The sequence below is a fragment of the Scomber scombrus genome, chromosome 15 (genome assembly GCF_963691925.1).
Source record: "Scomber scombrus chromosome 15, fScoSco1.1, whole genome shotgun sequence".
Classification (NCBI taxonomy): Eukaryota; Metazoa; Chordata; class Actinopteri; order Scombriformes; family Scombridae; genus Scomber; species Scomber scombrus.
Window position 1 is genome coordinate 11097823 of NC_084984.1, and position 19187 is coordinate 11117009.

Consider the following 19187-nt stretch of genomic DNA (forward strand, 5'->3'; position numbering starts at 1 on the left):
TTTAAGTCTTTTGATGATGTTTTTTAAGTCATGAAATTCTTGATGCTGACCCTATACAGCTTAAAAAGAAATTTGGCTCATGACAGTATACACAGTGGAATTAATCTAATCTGCACTATATCCTATTACCTAAAATCCATAGGCTTATTGTTCAGCTACAAAGTCATTCCAGTCAGTCCCGCTTATGCTGTTTCGATGCCTGTTTGAATAACATTAATCTAACAGTTCATGCATGGGACATATTTGCATTTTTCTGTGCTTATTTTACAAGGTATTTACAATGTAACGCTTTAATGTGCATGAATCTTCTTGGGCCATTTTCATAATTCACAATTTTCCATAACTGCAGCGAAGCTCTCACGCTTAAGCAAAGATTTTCTGGAGGTGTTTATTGATTTTTCAAACACAAGAAAATCTTGAAAATATACCCATGCTGCATATGATTTACACTTTTATACATTATCATAAGACAACAAAGCACAGAGGGCCTCAGCATTTAATCATTTTAAAACAACACAACAACAACAACAACATAACAATTTAAACCATTGGCAGTGCCACAATAATTACAGCAAATAAAAAATAAAACTCCCAACATTGTAGTATTTGCCCTTTTATTAAAAAAAAATGTATCAAAAAATGTGATTTGGTGATTTATATTTTTAATTTCCCTTAAACTCCTTTTATGCATGAACAACTGCAACCTTTGATCCTGTGGTTTTGTTTGAGTGTAATCATCAATCAAATTTTAATCTCTCTGTAAAGCACTTTGGTCAATGTCTGCTGTTTTTAGACTTGCCCTGACTTAGTAATTAAAACATATTGTACACTGTACCACAAAACAGCCACTGAACCCATTATGTCTGCTCCGCTATCTGTTTGCCAAAGTGTGAAATTCACTTGGAAATGTATTACAGTGTCTATTTTTATCAGCAATTGACTTAAAAATAAATATTTAATGATGCTTTTCACTTGTTACCACCTTGACACACAGAGAGCAAAACTAGTTTTTCATGTTTGAAGTTAGTGAGGGAGATGGAGAGGGTGAAGAGAAAGATCCATCTGTTTCTCTCCTCTGCTCGCTGTCATCACTCATCACTCATTTATATATTTTTCTGTTTCTGCTGTCAGACAATTAAAACAATTATGAAATTTGACTCATTAATACCACCTGTACAATCATTCCCAACCCGTAGGCTGTTGATTAAATGATTATTTTAATATAATGACATCACCAGATAATAAACAAAAACAGCAGGTAATGATAACAGCTGTGCCATGAGATAGACAACACTGAAGCTAAAATGAACGAAATTATTACTGATCATAGACCAAGTTAGAGGCAATAAAAGCAGCCACAAAGCATCTGTTATTACATCAATATGTATTTAATATGCTTGTATAGCTCAAAGAATGTCAGCAAAACACGTGGCTGCTGAAGAGCATACACTTCTGAAATGTTTCTTGTGGACGTTGAAACTGCGATGGTTCTGTGACTGTGCCATTAACTCACTGATCCAGTGGACAGATTGACTCTGAGTTGGAAATCTCAGAAAAGACTATCTATCTTTCAAACTCAAACATTCAGAGGGCAACAGTTGCTATGAAGTAGAGGAGGCAGCTATTCAAACTAACTTTAACCGACTGACAAACTCAAACATCATCCATGTACCCTGAGAGTGTGCACAGTTCTGCCTTTCACTTTCCACTAGAAGAAAGTGTGTGGGATAATGACAACTCTGCTTACATGTGTGTTCCACGCTCTGTCTTACACAGTACACTTATTAGATACATAAATGGCAGGTTTTACTTTAAATCATTAAAGATTTAGATTTTGGATATCAATTGTCCATATCAATTATGTCTATGGTTCAACTCATAACTGGTCTTATTAGGGACCATCTCTTCCCTGTAGTCTAACACTAAAAGATAGATTTGAATTTCCAAATAAGGTTTAGACCTTATAACTTTGCCTTCACTGCATTACACTCTATAATCCCTGCTGTTAGCATCTGGTCTATCTGTGCTGATGAAAAACCGTACTCCTCTAAGACCTCAACTGTGTGTTCTCCAATAACAGGGTCAGAGGCTAGGCAAGGCTGTGCAGGAGTCCGAGAGAGAACCGGAGCTGGCCGGGGACTTTCTTCTCTGCTTGAGTCCTGGATGAAAGAACCTCTTTCCTGGTTATGTGGGTGTGAGCTCACCTGGTCAAAAGATAACACAGGTGTGACACAGGCATCAGTCCCATCAAAGATCTTTGACCAATCCGCCTGGGTCTTCGTGGCAAAACGTTCTGTGAAGATCCGTCTAAGCTCAGGCCAATCGATGTAGTTCATCTGGGTAGGTAACGCTGCAGCATCCAATTCTAAGCCTAGGAAAAAAATTGTTATGTAACCTCATGTGTCTTCATAGCAAAATGATGCAATACAAAGACATGTTTAACATCTTAGCGCAGTGATCACTAATCCGTCAACTGCAAAAGATAATTCATTCACTGTTGCTAATTAAGATTGTGCTCTTAGAGCCATTTAAGCTGAACTGCTTTGACTGTATTTGGTTACAGATAATTCAATTACTTCCTGCTGCTCTAGTTTCACATTAAAATATTTAAATAACCAAATCAATTTTTTGTGGCAGTGCAACAAGATGCACTCCAAGAGTTCAGCATTTTCCCAACCTTGAAATTGGCTTTGCCGATCTATGTGATATCTTGGAGGCTGAGTTGTTGGTATTTTGGTGGAAATTGGATCTTTGGAGTTGTATTGAGAATATACATCTGAAAACTACGTTTGTTACTAAAGTAAACTAAATACTGGGAGCAAATATACAGCAATAATCGACTAATGCTTTAAACACAAATAATAACATTCTCTTATGCGTACATGCCTTTAAATCAAAAATAAATGTTGAATGTGCTCAAAGCAAAAGAAGGTCTGTAAAGCAGTACACTTGACTCTTCCAGCGTCTGTTGTCCATACAATATGAAAACAATCTCCTCCAGTTCATTAAAACGCTGCATCCATGTGATCTGGAGGCTGCAGGACAGATATGTGGGTAAAAATAAAGCAGCCTCCAATTTGAGACGCTAGAGCACAGTTCCATTACTGTATGTACGGCCGTTCACTATGTTTACCGTGATTAAATCATGTGCGAATGACACCAGTAACCTCACACAACTCTACACGCATCAGGCTATTTGGTTATAACTGGATATTCTGCCTGTTAAGGTGGATGATTTGGTATTACTGGGGATCATTAGTGTTGAGCATCATGACCTCCTTTCCAGCTTTTTCTGCAGTTTTTCCAGCGCTTCATTTTTTATTATTGAAATGTATTACAGTGCAAACGCTGCCATTTACGACACGAGATTTAAGACAACAATGGGTCGGATTGATCATAAACAGCTACGCCACACTATATTTTTCTTTTTGTGTTTATATCTTCATCATATAATTATCTGTTGAACAAACACGTTGCGGTGCTGTGTGTTTACATCACAGCGCTCAGAACTATCCTAACAACTATGATTTCCAGTAGAAGCAGATTCGTCATTTGTTGAGCTATTACTGTCATACTTCACTGTGACTGGCAGCTGTTTCCGAACCATGAGACTACTGATGTGACTGGCTGATGGAGTATTCATTAATCATCACATCTTTCAGTCTATAATTCACATCACTCAGCCCCACTGCTCATTTAAAATAGGACTTCAAGACTTTAAGTGGAAATGCTTTGTACTGCCACCAAAGTTAGCAATGTCATCACAGATAACTGATATTTGGAGGCTTATATTCCGACATAAAGTGTTTTTTTTTTTTCTTTGAAAAGGACACTGACCACTGTCTTAGAGATTTACGTATTTGCATACTACTAACCTTTCAGTAGCTGTTTGTAGAACTGCGGCTCTATGGCACCAACAGCCATGTACTTTCCATCTGAAGTCTGGTATGTATCGTAGAAGGGTGCTCCGCTGTCCAGCATGTTCTCCCCTCTAGAACGGTCCCACATACCAATGCTCCGAGATTTCCATATAAATGAACCCACATATGCAGCTCCTTCCACCTAATGTGAGAAAGAGGAAGAGAAAAGGAAATAAAGGTCAGATCAGTCTATGTTCTTACTTATGTTTTATTCATTATCACTCCATCCATACATGAACTTAACATACAGTGTTTTTGCACATTAAAATAAAAGCTTGTGAGAATTCTGGACAAAGGATATTCCACTGACATTTAGTGTATAAACCATTGCCTAGTCTGATCATTTATTTAAGTCTCCATCGGTGCAGAAGCTATGACTGCTGCTAAAAGAATACTTGATCAAACAATGAACGAAATGCATATGATCCACTTGATTGCCAGTCACTTACAAACATATTGTCCTATGGGAATATCAAGAGTCCAGATAATACCTCACCCTACACCATGTAAAAGTGGTTGATTGCAATCTATTCTGCCACCAATTAACTCTGCAGAAGTAATTTATAAAAGGACAAATAGGTGATGAACAAAGTCACAGTAAACAAGACAAAAGCTCTGTCACTGGTCATGGCTTCAGTGCTTTCATAAATATTCAGTGACAAAACCAAGAGTTGTGCATGAAATATTGAGTCTTTTAGAAAGCTGGGAACTTCTTTTGATGCACTCCAGTCACGAAGTATATGAGTTACAAAGAAAAAGCATTGAAAAACAGAGACAATGTTTTATATTTATATTTTCTTTAATCATACTGTGATAGACACATTTTCAAGTGGCTAAGTGGATAAAACACAAGCGTTTCTATTTATTAAAAGATACATTAGGAGACTCAGATCAATGAAAGTAGTAACTTATCAGCAGGGGTGAAACCATTTTTGAAGAAAATAATCGATAGGGTTTTTAAGTCTCACTGCGCCTCCTCCTCTCTCCGTGTGCACTGGCTGCTGCTATATATCAACCACTTTAATTTACTGTCTTCACATTCACAGAGTCCAATTTGAAATCATTTGCAGGTAAAAGGCTACAAAAAGTTTTACCCACCCTAGTCTGTGTTTAGGGTAATTAGTCCCCCATGAAGGCATTTTAACAGCCCCGTAAATAGCCTCTAAAATCGCCGAAGGTGTGAATCTAAGTGTAAAATGGGTCTAAGTGTGTTAAATTGGTTAACTGTCAGCACTGACATGTCATGGTTGATCATTATGAATCAGATGGTGTCCTGCCAGTGATTGTGGCTGCACTCTGCATTCATCACAACCATTACAATTACACAGTGTGCCAGAGACAAAGACCATGGACCAAACCAGGTGTTTTTTTCTGTCAGCACAGTGAAGGCTTGCTTTATTGAACGTGTAAATCTTTGAGTCTCGAGAGCACTTTGTGATGGATGGATGGATGGATGGATGGATGGATAAAGAGAGATTCAGTATTAAGAATGACCACTTACACCAAAAATAACTCTTCACCTTAAAGAAATAATAATATTTTGTTGGTATTTAGAGAGCAGAGGACTGGGTCTCCCTATAGGCTGGATGTATAAATGCCACTTACTTTATCTAGTCCACCATATCCCCTTAATAAAGCAATAAAGCAGTAGATTATATGTCATTGTTTTGAATGCAGTTTGTTTTCACAGGCCCCAAAAGACAAAAAAAAGCTATTAAACCAGGTTTAATTGACTTCCCCTCCCCCCCATTCTAGCTTGGATTTATTTTGACAGTTTTCCAATATTGTGTCTTTAATTATTTTTGTATATTATGTATAAATAGCTTCTTTTTTTCCCCCCTCGCCCTGCTAAGGTTTCTTCTTGGTGAGTTTACCAGGGGTTTGCAGAGAGTCAACACTTGATTTGAAAAAAAAAAAATTTAAAAACTAAGACATTTAAATGCTTCTCAGCTGAATAGAGAAAATTAATGAGGTATATTCAGGAAAAGACAGTTCAGCAAATCCTGTAAAACTGCAGCAGACAGTACAGTACATCACTCAAATGTTGACTCTCGTAACAGATGTTAACAGTTGAGGAGAAGAGATCTGCAGTCATATGAATGCCACTTTGGATAAAAAGCGTCTGCTAAATGAAATTGTAAATTTAAAATGGTAATTGTAAATATGTACAGGCTCAAAATCACCACAGGGGCTGCAGGTCACATCCTCCAACATTTCTCCCCTGCAATATTTGTAATTGTTAAGGGACATCATTTTTTACCCTCCAAAACACAAAAGAAAGTTAATTTGTTCCCTGCGATATTAAGCATTACTAAGACCGGTGTCGCAGAAATTTTCATTGCTCGCTCAAGAACACACAAAGAAGAAAAAGGGAGCATTAAAAATGTTACTTCTTGACGCAGTTGTAGACTGTACAATCAATAACACAATTAGTAACAATTATACAAAATGTCCAAATACATACACAAAACAAAAATACAATTATCTTATAATTTTTTGGAGATAAAGCACATTTCTCCACCGGCCCCTTCTCTAAAGCCAGTTCTTTCTCTAAAGACTGCGAACACAAACCAGACAGCTTTATAGCTCTCCAAAAGAAAAGTTAAAAACAGCCAGGTCCCTTAATGGACACTTCCACAAACTGTTACACTTTCTTACAATCAAGTATGGTCATAGATGATGGTCAATATCCTTCGAGAGTGTGTGTGTATAGGTGAATGTGGTTTGTACTGTAAAAGTGCTTTGAGTGGTAAGAAACGCAGTCCATTTACCATCAACAGTACAAAAAACAAAAAGGTTTTCACAGCTCAAAACAATTTTTGTCAATTCTATAACCTTCATACACCATCACACAGATCTCTGATCTATACAAGCAGATCATTCACAGATCTACACATGAAAAACACAGTCCGTTTAAATCGCAGATTCACTGATGCACATACAAACCAGTGGGTTACTGCTTTGTTGTTGTTTAACACATACACACATATGTTTTTGTTCTAAAAGTGTTTTGATTTATAGTAATTTATACTATGTATTTGATAAGTCAAGTGACAAGTCATTGCAAAAACTGTGTTCATGTATATATATTCTTTGTGTATTGTTTGTGTGTATTGATTATCAGCAATTTTTTACTCCCTAATATTAGTATTGGCCCCAAAAATCCAGAGTTAGTCCAAGCCCTTGTCAAAACAGGTGGCAATTCTGAATCTTGCTGATGCATCAGTCCTTATTATTCTGTGTGCTGTGCTCTGTGTGCTATTGTACATCCAACAGGTAGCTGCTGGTTAATGAGTGAATTATTAAAAATGCACCAGGTGTGAGTCAAGTGGCAAAAACCATGGCTAAAGGCTTAAGCCAGTGCGGAAGTACCTTAAAGTGCAATGCCATCAATGGGCACTAGATGCTGGCCCCAAAACAATCCCTGGTTCCAGCTGACTCTAATTCAAAAAGTGTCAACTTCCCAGTATAAATACTAAGTCAGTCAATCGTTTTTTTCAAACTTGTCATTATGGTTTCAATCCTTAAATTCTGTCCCTCTAATAAGTGTGCTGGTGGTCATTTTTGAAATAATTTCTCTGTTAATAAGATTTGTCTTTAAATATCACTTCAGGCACTTTCAGACCTGAACTTTGTAGTCAGTGGAATTAAGCTGCGTTCACTTCACACCAGAAGCGCCTGACGCGAAACAATCGCGCTGCTTGATCATATATATCAATTTTTGGATCATCGCTTCATTCGCGCTTGTGACGTCGGGAGAAACTCGCTGCTGATTGGATGTCGCCTGAAAAGTTCAATTTTTCCAACTTCATTCGCACCGGTTCAGACGTTTTTCCCCCCATTCATGTGATTTGTTTCGGCAGACCTAAACACAGAAATCATACTCGAATGTGGACCAAAACAATTGTACCAAGACCCTTTGAGGATGTGATCTATGTCCGGCATAAAACGAAATCTTGTTTTTTGTGGGAATATGATCGATCCGACCAAACTATTAGGCACAGTCTGCAAGTTTGAGTAAAGCATGTTGACAGGCCCACTTTGTAAACTGGGGTGCAGATGAGCGAAATTAACAGTTGACCTTCCTGTCTGTCAGTTCTTGCTCCCACCCTAGACACATCTGACTGATAAAGGGGGTTGAATGTTCTCACATGGCTTGTAGTAATACATTTTGGTTCGCTTGGATTTTTCTGTCTGAAAAAAAACCAAGCATAAAACACGGCAAGTTTACCAACTCTTTCACTGAATTAGATCAAAGCAAACAAAGCTATAGGTTTGAAAATGCCCTTAGATTAAAGGGACACATCACCATTTTAAATATAAGCTCATCTACTCTTAAATCTCTTAGAAAATAACCCTGATGATCATTGATAAATGTAAAAACATAATTTTGCATAAATGATTCACATTAAAATATAAGCACACAATAGAGTGTGTGATATGCATTGAGTTGTATGCTATTAATGTATACTTTTTACAGAGTTGCAAAAAACATTCAAAACGTTGCAAAGTTTAAAAACTTCCACGTCCTCCAGGAGTTCATTAGAGTGGTTTTGCTGTATAACCTCCCAGCTCCATTACAGCCACTTGAATTTCACGCACAGCAGGATTCAGAAACTTTGATGTTCCTTTTGAATAACTCCGCTAAGGGCTGTCCAACTAATCACTTATCCCACTTAAGACAGAATCCTGACTCCAGTGTTTGCCACAGTGCCGTAAAAGAGCATCTGGCAACATGCTGCAGTGTAACGTAGAATACAGCTTGTAGCATTTCACTCGTTTAACTGTTTAGATCACAAGCATTGAGACAGAGGAGAAAGTCATTTCTGCTAGGGTAACTTTCCTGAGTTGAACAATTGTGTCTCCGAGGGGGGTTTGATAAATCAACCTAAACTACAGTACCTGGTTTGTATTTCATCTGCTCACAGGTACTTTACTTCTACTGTAGTAATACGCCCACACTAACACCCCTTGCATATGTTTGCTGAAGGGCTGTTGTCCCTAACCCCGGCCCACAATACTGTCCTGCTGCAGTTTGTGCAAAGAGCCTCCATTGTTATTTGACATTTGGTTTTGTAGAAAAAAATATATACATACTTATGCATATTTATGAAAAGGAAAAATACTATTTATGTACCTGTGCCTCTCTCAATGCAGCCCTCAAGTAGAGCAGGTGGTATGTCATACTGCGGCTGACTCAATGCGACAATATGTTTACTAGAGTTTGACAATATGCTTACCATGCTAGCATCAATGATCTGTCCTTTCCCTGATTTCGTCCTTTCCAACAGCGCTAGGACTATCCCCATGGCACAGGTGAGACCGCCACCTGCAAAGTCTGCTAACAGATTCAACGGAGCATAAGGCTTCTCTCCGCTTCGACCCAGCCGGGATAAAAGGCCTGTGACAGCAGAAAACAAAAAAAACAAATGGAGTGAAACCTTCACACAAAATTTAATGACAGCTTCACAAGTGGAGAACAATTAAGTATCTGGTCGGTCTCCAGCCCTGGAAATGAAAGAAAATCTATTAGTTCAGTAATTGAATGAATCTGTGAGTGATACCACATAGCAAGAAATCAAGAAGGAAATAAGCCAATAAGATTGTACTATGCTGCTCAGAAGTACTTTTTTTTCTGACAAAAGCTTTTCCTTTTTCCATTCTTTTATTAAAAAGATATTGCAAATAGCCTTAAACAGCAAGTATCTATAGTTTGTGTTGATCATGGTTGGTTTTCTGAGCATGATGTTATTTTTCCCCTGCCTTACATTCATGTCACTGCTCAAATCAGGACTTCCAAACAGGCGCATTAAACACATTAAAATGCCAGCTGTTTCATAACAGCCACAAATCATTGTTACACACATGAGTGTAAATGCAATATTACAGGAAAATCACTGTTGGATGGGCTTATAATGGAGTAGATGTAATTTTCATTAGGGTTGTATTACAATAAAAAGAGGTTCAGACTTGAATCACAGCTTTCATCAATGGAAATAAGAAAGGGAGGAGGGAATGTATCAATAGGGTGGTACATATACAGAACATAACATACGTCATCGTGTTTTGAGTCAGCAGTCATTTCAGAGTAATATATTTCTCTTTTCATGAAAAGTAGGTACTGATTTGTCGAGTCTGATTACTGCGGACCTTCCATCGCATTTCAAATTGTTGTTTATTAGCAAGATACAGATGTACAGAGAAGGATCAAGTGAGGATGATTTTTTATTTGGTTCATACTAAGTGTGGATGCACATCTGGTACAGAGATCAGTAGGAATTCCACTTTTTCCTTTCACAAGTCTGCATGTTCAATAAGTTTGGATAGAAACAGAACGTCAGTACACAAAGGACAAATAACCACTAGCCTCTCAGAATAGAAGTTCGTTCATCAACCTCTTTTAACATCTTTATGAATATTGATGCAGTTCCATCTGTCTGCAGTTTAAGGTATGTAAATATTCATTACAAAAATATTAATATAGCAGTTGAGTGTGTTATCACCTGACATGGCAAGGTAGTTGATGTCATGTCCAGCTGCGGTGGCGTAAGATCCACTCTGTCCGTACCCCGTCAAGCGAGCATAGATCAGACGAGGATTTTCCTTTAACAGCTCCTGTGGACCGAGGCCCAGCTTTTCCATCACACCTGGGAGGTCAGAGGGTGGTAAATCTATACTTTCATCAAATGCATGTTGGTTCTCACTCAGGGTGAACCATGTGAGCTGGCGACAGTCTTGCCTCGCTAAAGTCTGTGAAATGTGACTTATCAGAATATCTGTAGACTAATCTTTGAATATCACATCACGAAAGTGTTTTTTATTCAAGTATTGCGCATAAGTCCAACATTTCAGGAGGAAATATTGACATTTTACTGCACTACATTTTTCTGATAGTGGTTGTAAGATTTACATTATAAAACATAATATGCGCTCATAAAATATAATACATTGTTAAAAATTAAACCAGGGAGCCCTTACAAAAAAATCAGTGTCTGGTTGAGCCACCATGTCACATCTGGTCTCTACAAGTTATTAGCGAGTGATTTCACTCCTACATTGCCCAGATGGTCTCATTTAAATAATTGTTTGAAGGCCAAAGGTGTAAAAATATCACATATTTAACAAAATAAGCAAAGATTATCAAAAAATCTGATCAAATTTGAGCAGCAGAACTTTTTTTTTCTTCTTCCATGTCCCATTACCCATTGGAGGGAGCCTGACCACTAAACTAAAATATTGAGCTGAATACAAAATAGTTCAAACTAGCTCCACCTACAGCAGCTACAACAGTATAATGCTACCTGCTATCTACTGATCACACACTACATCAATATCTACATAGGAGTCACAGGGGCCACTTTTTTTGTAATTTTATTTTTTATACTTTAAGTACATTTTGCAGATAATACTACTGTATACTGAAGTAGGATTTTAAAAAGGCCTTTACTCGTAGTTGAGTACTAATGCATTAATGTATTGGTACTTTTACTTATATGAATACTTCCTCCACCACTGATTCTGACTACTATGTATTACACAGCTCTTGACAACTATCACGCTGTTGGTGATCTGACCTTTACGGTAGGGCTCCAGCACCACATCAGACTGGACACAGAGCTTCCTGAGCAAGGCTACGCCATCTGATGTCTTCAGGTTGATGGCGACAGATTGTTTACCCCGGGCCTGCGTGTCCATTGCCATGGCAACCTTGGTACGGTCCACACGGATCACCTTAGCCCCAAAGTCTGCCAGGATCATACCACAGAACGGTGCAGGAGCCAGTCCCGCCAGCTCAACCACTCTCACCCCAGCCAGTGCCATGATGAAGGGACTATAATGTAGAATATTAGACACAGTTAGCAAGTATAATGAAATACAATGCAGAACCAATCGCAGAGATGGGGCTCACACCAGATTTTTCCAGAACTATTTTCTTGCTTAATCTGGTAATAGTTTGGTCCATAAAATGTCAGATAACAGTTAAAGACATGCTTTTCACAGCTTCCAGGATCTCAAAGTGACAACTTCAAATTGCTTGGTTTGTCCAACCAACACACAAGTTTACTGTTAAAGAAGAAGAAAAAAACAGCAAATTTAAGAAGCTGGAAGCTTGAACCATGACAAAAAAGACAGAGTGTAATGCACATAATGAATAGATTAACAATGTTGCAGATTCATTTTCTGTCCATCCAACAATCAATAATAATAACTTCAGAGTTCAAAATCATATAGTACATTTTGACAGAACAAAACATCCCACAGCTCAACTTTTTAAGAATCATTCATCCAGAAAAAAAACCCAACAAAATTAAGGACATTATTAAAGCCCTTAAATCATCATTTAATGAGCAATCAAACATAAAATGAACTTTGCCTTCAGTCTCACCTAAATCACATAGAAAACAAAGTATTTTCTCTTCAGCCAGAACAATAAACCTGCCTGTTTCTATAGCTAATGGTTATGTACCTGTGCACACAGAGATCTTTGACTCACTGTGGTGAGTCACTGTGCATAAGGAACAGTTTGAGCTGGGAATCATGTAGATTACACTGCAACCTGTTTTGGAAAATAATCAAACAAAATAAGGATTTCATCTATCTGCGTTTATTCAGCTCATTAATGTTTTGTTTTTTTTCCCCATGGGTGACCTTCTACGTTCACAGAATCTGGCAATGGAGTAAAAACACCCATGCTGTAACATTGTTAATTGAATACTGGTCACATAGTTGCTATGTTGCAGCTGTTGAGCTATGGTGGAAGTATAGCTACAAAAAGAAAGACTTTGGCACTAAAAAGACTGACTCAGAAAGATATCTACTTTATTTGAACAACTAAAGCTTTATATTAGCTTAAGAAAAAAAACATAAAAACGTTTTGCAGAGACGGCGGTAGTAGCGAACGTAGAAATCACAGTGTGTGTGTGTGTGTGCGTGTGGAGGGGGCACACAGAGAAAATCAGGTGGACCTTGTACGTCCAAGACTAATCACACTTAATAGCTTCTGAAACGTTAACCAAGGCCATTTTAACTATACCTCCCTGAATGCACCACTGTTTCATCATAGCAGCCTTATACATCTTCAGAGGTACACACACACACACACACTCACCCCAATTGTATACCCAACAAAAACATAATACTGAAATAGTCAATAGGCTACTACAGTCTGAAAGCCATCTATTTCTGATGAGTATAGCAGGTCACGATGGGGACTTCATTATAGTCCAACACTTCAGTCTGTTCTCTTTCAAAGGAGAGCAGGGACAAAGAGTTCAGTCTTTATGTCATCAATGATGCCCTGATGCCAGTTTTTATCCGACTGTATAGCTTGTTCGTGCTGAATTAGCAGCCATGTACATGTCCTTAATACTTGGCAGTGCACTTATTGTGGGGAAAGTGACGCAGGAGGAGTAGGAGTCTGGGTTGAAAGTGATGGCTGTACTTCAGCTGAATTCTCTTCCTCTTGCTACTCACATCTTTTTGTGCCTACTTTGTTTGGCCATGGGTGTTTTGGGGTTTTTTCTTCTTTTTAAAAAAAATCTTAACCCAACATTAAAAGCAGCTAGCTTGCAGACAGTAGGTTTCTGTTCTACTGTGCAATGTTTGGGCTGCACACTAAGTGAAAGAGGAGGACCTGCTCGCAATCTGGAATTTGTGAAATACTGCTGCCGCCCAAAAAAATCATACTTATCATAATCATCATTATATGGTAAACAAGAAGCAAAAACCAAGTATTGTTTTATTTTTATTGGTCGTGCAGTCAGATCATTGAAACAGTATTCATTGACTGCTATTTAGTGGGTGATCCAACAAAAAAGGAAGGTTTCTGGGAAGTAACCTAGGCCCATCCACAGCTGCACGCCAGGAAGAAGGCTTTTGGATGTCTGCCTCCATCATGTACACTGTAAGTGCATTATGAAGGGATGAACGAGTAATAATTACAGCAAGAGAAACCTATTTCAATGTTCACTCAGTATTTTACTGGAGTATTTCAATTTGATGCTACTTTATACATCCACCCCACTACATTTCAGAGGAAGATATTGTACTTTATACTTTCTTCTACTCATTTTTTTGACATCTTACAACAAGTAGTGTGTAGTCAGGGTCACTGTTCAGATGTCTATGAGTTGTTAACTGCTCCAACAAATGAACTTATCATTTGGTTTCATTTCATAGAAATTGAAATGATCCACCAAAACTCAAAAATTAGGGATTAGAAAGATTAGAGAAAAACTGAAGACAGATTTGCGTATCAGAACTTCTTCTTTCCTCTCCGGTTAATCATCTCAGGACCCCTCAGATTTATCCAGTGACCCCTTGGAGGTACCCAACCTCTAGTTTGGAAACCATTGGACTAAACTATCTAACTGTATATAAAGAAGTTCAAATTAGCTCCACCTGCAGCAGCTACAACCGAATTGTCATGCAGGACTGCATTGCGTTTACATTGCTTAGTACTTTTACTTGAATGAAGGATCTGAATACGTTTTCCACCACTGTTAATACAAAAAACAACACAGACCTTGAAAGGAGTACTAGAGTACATTATACTGCATTCAGACCTGCTGTGACATTTAGACTTTAGACTCTTAGTACAAACTACCAACTTAAACAAAGTCCAAAGTGACAGTGACAGTGAGTCTACTTTATCAAGAAACGCTACCAACCACACAAGTCTGCTGGTTAAAAAGCCTAAACTGAAATAGTTAAGTCAACATGTAGGCTACTAGCTACATTTGTGCAAAGTAAAACGCTACTTTACACCATCTGGCATTACTTCAATCATCACAATCAATGTGCGAGTTGGAGCAAATACTGGCCAGTTTTTTTTCAACCATTTCCTGAACATTACTGACATTTAGAGGGTAAAACAACAAGCCTCCACCAGCTGTAACCTGATTTAAGACAGTTAACAAGAACCACAGTTTGTTAGCCTACCTTTACCACAGGTCGGGGACAGGAGGACACCTCTGCGGACGCTTTGTTTTGCTGCACCTCTATGCACGCCGGGGTGGTCCAGCTGGAGGGAAAGTAGTGTTGATAATGTCACAGCACACGTGACTCAAAACTACCACTATAAAATAACGCATTTAGCCTGATCAAACATATGTGATACTTTTTAATAAAATGTGCAGTTTAAGAACTTTAATCTCACAATATTAATCCTCTAGTGAACCCCGTTTTAATATCGAGCGCCGACTCCGCCCAACCCAGACTTCTTTCGGTGTACGCTGGTCATGAAATCAAAGTATACTCTGTTTACAAACTGCTTCCGGTTGACGTCAGCGCGGCACTCGCAAGATTTGTGGGACATTGAGTTTAAAAAAAATATGATTTCACTTTACTTAAGTAATTGAACTGTTAATGGTTGTATAAAAACATGACTTACACTTCACAATATAGCAAAAAGAAAGTAGTCAATGTTTAAACGGATAAAAATCAGGATTCAAGATTCAAACACTTTATTGTCATTGTATAGGGTAGATTAGGGTAATGTGGGACACTTTTTGCAATTCTGACTTGTTTACCTTATCTAAATATAAATCTAATATATTATATCAACACCTAATATCATTATGAAATATCCCTGAGGTGTTTGCTCGTTAAATCAGAAGACAGTTTTTGGATATTGTACTCAAAAGGAACATGGCACTTATTAATATTCCTCGTCAAATTGTTTCAGAATTTGTAGATTTTGTAATCTGGGACACTAGTTTTTAGGTTTAGAAATACTTTGATTTATACAAAGCAGCCTTATCTGCCAAAACTTTCTAAAATGTGCATACCCATATGTCGTCATTTAATGTCATAGGCCTACAGTTTTTAGGTTAAAGAACTAGTAGCCTGTATGTTATTTTTTAAACAATATAACTTAAACAGTAAGCATTAGTTAGCTTTACAATAATTTAATTTAAAAAAACGATAAATGCACTGTAGCTTCTTTGTCCCACATTAGTCAATGTCCCATATTACCCTAATCCCACAACAAAATTACTTATGTGACAACCCCAGAGGTGCATTCAAAAACCAATACAAAAATAAATAAATAGATATATACAGTATAAATCAAGAATTAAGACAAAAAATCACAATATGATAAGCTCAGTAGTACAGATTGTTATTCCGTGAGTGTCTAGTAGCATTATTATTGCACATATGGTAAACAGTGTATTGCACATTAGCGACATAGCTTATTGTCAGAGTTCAGAAGGTTTATGGAAGTTGGGAAGAAGCTATCTGAAGAGCCTGCCTGATGGGAGGAGCTTAAACAGGTTATGTTGGATGTGTGGTGTCTTTGAGGATGTTTTTGACTGTGACGCAACCAGTGATGAAATTAATCTACTCAGATCATCAGGCTAATTTGGGGATACTGTACCTTTATAACTTTTAATACAGCCTGAAATGTAACAATGAAAAAGCCATAGGATATAGCAATTTACAAACAACCCAATCTATAATTGCTTATTCATATATAAACTTATATCACGCACACTCACGTAATTAAATTATCTTCTTTAGTTTAATACATTCTTCAACACTTGAAATACATTGGTATCTTTATTACAGATAAGTGTAAATGTTATACTTGCAAAAACCTATAATTCAACTCTCCCCCTCACCATTACATGGTATTTAAAAGTTTATATTTTTGCAGTCAATAAATGTGAGCCTTAGCCTTCAGACAACACAACTCCTCGACTAGTTGAAACAGTTGTTACTTTTGACTGTATATAAAGAGGCTTAACCCTCCACCTATGTGGGGCAGGCCACCTCCTTTAAGGACAATACCATGGACTCAGCAGGCCACTTAAGAATGGTGCAACATTTATTTTTCATCCACTCTTAAGTGCTTTTTGATGTTTGTTTGGGGTCATTATCCTACAAAGACACAGCTTTTTGACACTGGGCAGAATGTTTTGCTCCAAAATACCTTGATAGGCTTCATTTTTTCTTCTGGGTTGATGTGATTTACCAAAAAGCTCTAATTTTCTTTCATTTGTCCAAAGCACATTTTCTCAGAAGGACTGTGACCTGTCAACATGCATTTCGACAAGGTCCAGTCTGGCTTTTTTGTGTCTCCCTCTTAGAATTGGGGTCTTCTACTATTGGAGCCAATTTTCATTCAGACAGTGACAGATGGTGTGAGTTGAAATGATTGTACCTTGAATTTAAAGATCAGCTTGGATCTGTATTAAAGTTCCCTTGGTTCTTTCTCAACCATTAAAGTAATCCTTCTTTTCAATCTTGGGCAAATTTCCTCCTGCAACCACATCCATAGATGTTTTCTATACTTCCATGGGACTTGAATTTCTTAATAATATTGGCAAAAATGGTCACAGGAACATCAAGCTCTTTGGAGATGGTATTGTAACCTTAACATTGACCATGTTTGGCTATTACCTTTTTTTCTAATGTCTTTAGACCACTCTCTTATTTTCCTTCTGTTTTCCATTTTCAATGTGATGCACACAGTGGCACTAAACAGCAGAGTGCATAATTTTCTCCTTTTATACTGGCTGCATGACTGATTATAAGATTGAAAACACCTGTGATACTAATTAAAATACAATAGTAGTCACTACAAATCAATTATTTCTTACAACTTATGAAGGATAGCAACTGTTGAAGGTGAATAGTGCTTTAATAAAAATAGGAGGGTACCAACAATTTCAGCCTCGTCTCTATCTCCAGAAAACCAGCAGAATATTTATACATATGTTAAATTGAAGGAGGATCAAATGGTTGATCATGTTAATACAGGATGGTGAAGTAAGATCACTGCTTTTGCCTTGTAACTGTGTGTATCTTGGGGATGTGTGACTCGTATGTAACATGCATGTGTATGTAACATTGTCATATAGTTATTTGTCAATTGTCCAGAGAGTGATGCCAGATCTGACATAGGTCTCTGGCTATCTATATCAGATTGGTTCACCATATTATTAGCATAGGTTGTTAAGAGATAATGCAGACAGAAAGGTCAGCATATGTCACTTGTGAGATTTTATATCAGTGATTATATATAAGTGTTGGATAAGCAAAGATGTGGGAAAAATTTGCTTTATTTTTTACGAACATTTAGGCATGAAGTATTGATAATATGGATGGTTTTAGTTGTCATTTCTGTATAGTTCAAATATGTTGTCATCATTGTTTACATAATTGATGTTAGTGTCTTAGTTTAGCGAGTTAAAATGTACACATTTGAAGATTACAACAAGCTAAATTGCAAGTTTTGTTATAAGCCAAACTATTGGTTGAATTTACATTTTGATCTGATGATAGTGCTGATGAAAACTCAGAATATCACCACAGTTCACAAAGACCACGAATTTATGCACCAAATTGCATGGTAATGCATTGAAAACATTTCAAAGTTGTCGGGTTCATCCCCAAGGGACAAAGATTTTCTGTAATTAATTTCACAGCAATTTATCAGATAGTTGTTGAGATAGGTTAGGGTTAGGGTTGGGTTAGGGTTAGTTCACTGCTAGCATGGCTAATAAGCATACTTACAATTCATACATAAGTTAGTCAGAGGCCAATGTTGAACTCAAAGCCCTCCATCTGTTGGTTGTTTCCAAATTCATTGCACTGAAAAATTAAAACAAATAACGGTGTGAATTGCATCAGTGATGGACTTATGTTATTAAATCTGTCATTTTAATAGAAATCCCTGAATGCCCAGTGACTTTTGGGAAGCTTTAGGGGTCAGTTGGTAGGGGCCCCAAGTTTGGGTGCCCTATCCCTAGGTGTCCTAAAGGCCAGCAGTGGAGGGACACGTTGGATATAGCCCTGCTAAAAAGAGGAGCCTCTGGCTCTTAAGAGAACTGGCTGCAGGGAAGAGAGTTTTGTGGTTTAGGCAAAGGTGCCTGACATAAGTCAGCAAACTACTTTTTTTACTGGCTCACTACGCTCTAAGGCTTGTTGGGCTGCAGGCCACAACATCTGACCTGGAATGACAGGCAGCATGCAAAGTGTATTCCTGCACCCCTCTGACAAAGGGGACTGGGCAAGCCACACTTGGTACAAAGCCAAGGTCAAATTGGACATCAATCTGCCAAGCTCTCTGGTCATCTCAGGACAAGGCTTTGTGGTCACAGTTTCATCACAATTCCCAACAGAGATCAGCACTGGCCATGCAGCCTCTGGACGACAGAACATAACTAAAGTAACATGACTTTATTGGTATTATGTCTTGACCTCATGCACATGCACACAACACATATCCAAGTATTACATACCATTTCTGGCCTTGATTAC

At 37.7% G+C, this 19187-nt stretch overlaps 1 protein-coding gene across 1 annotated transcript; it reads right to left on the minus strand.

The window, feature by feature from the left end:
- Nucleotides 1-380: 380 nt before the first annotated feature.
- amacr (alpha-methylacyl-CoA racemase) lies at nucleotides 381-14913 on the minus strand. Its single transcript, XM_062434656.1, has 6 exons — nucleotides 14862-14913; nucleotides 11495-11751; nucleotides 10424-10567; nucleotides 9161-9321; nucleotides 3876-4062; nucleotides 381-2371 (listed from the first exon to the last, which is right to left on the minus strand). Exons 2-6 carry the CDS (start codon nucleotides 11739-11741, stop codon nucleotides 1962-1964), a joined length of 1149 nt encoding a protein of 382 aa, XP_062290640.1. The 5' UTR covers nucleotides 11742-11751; nucleotides 14862-14913; the 3' UTR covers nucleotides 381-1961.
- Nucleotides 14914-19187: the final 4274 nt, after the last annotated feature.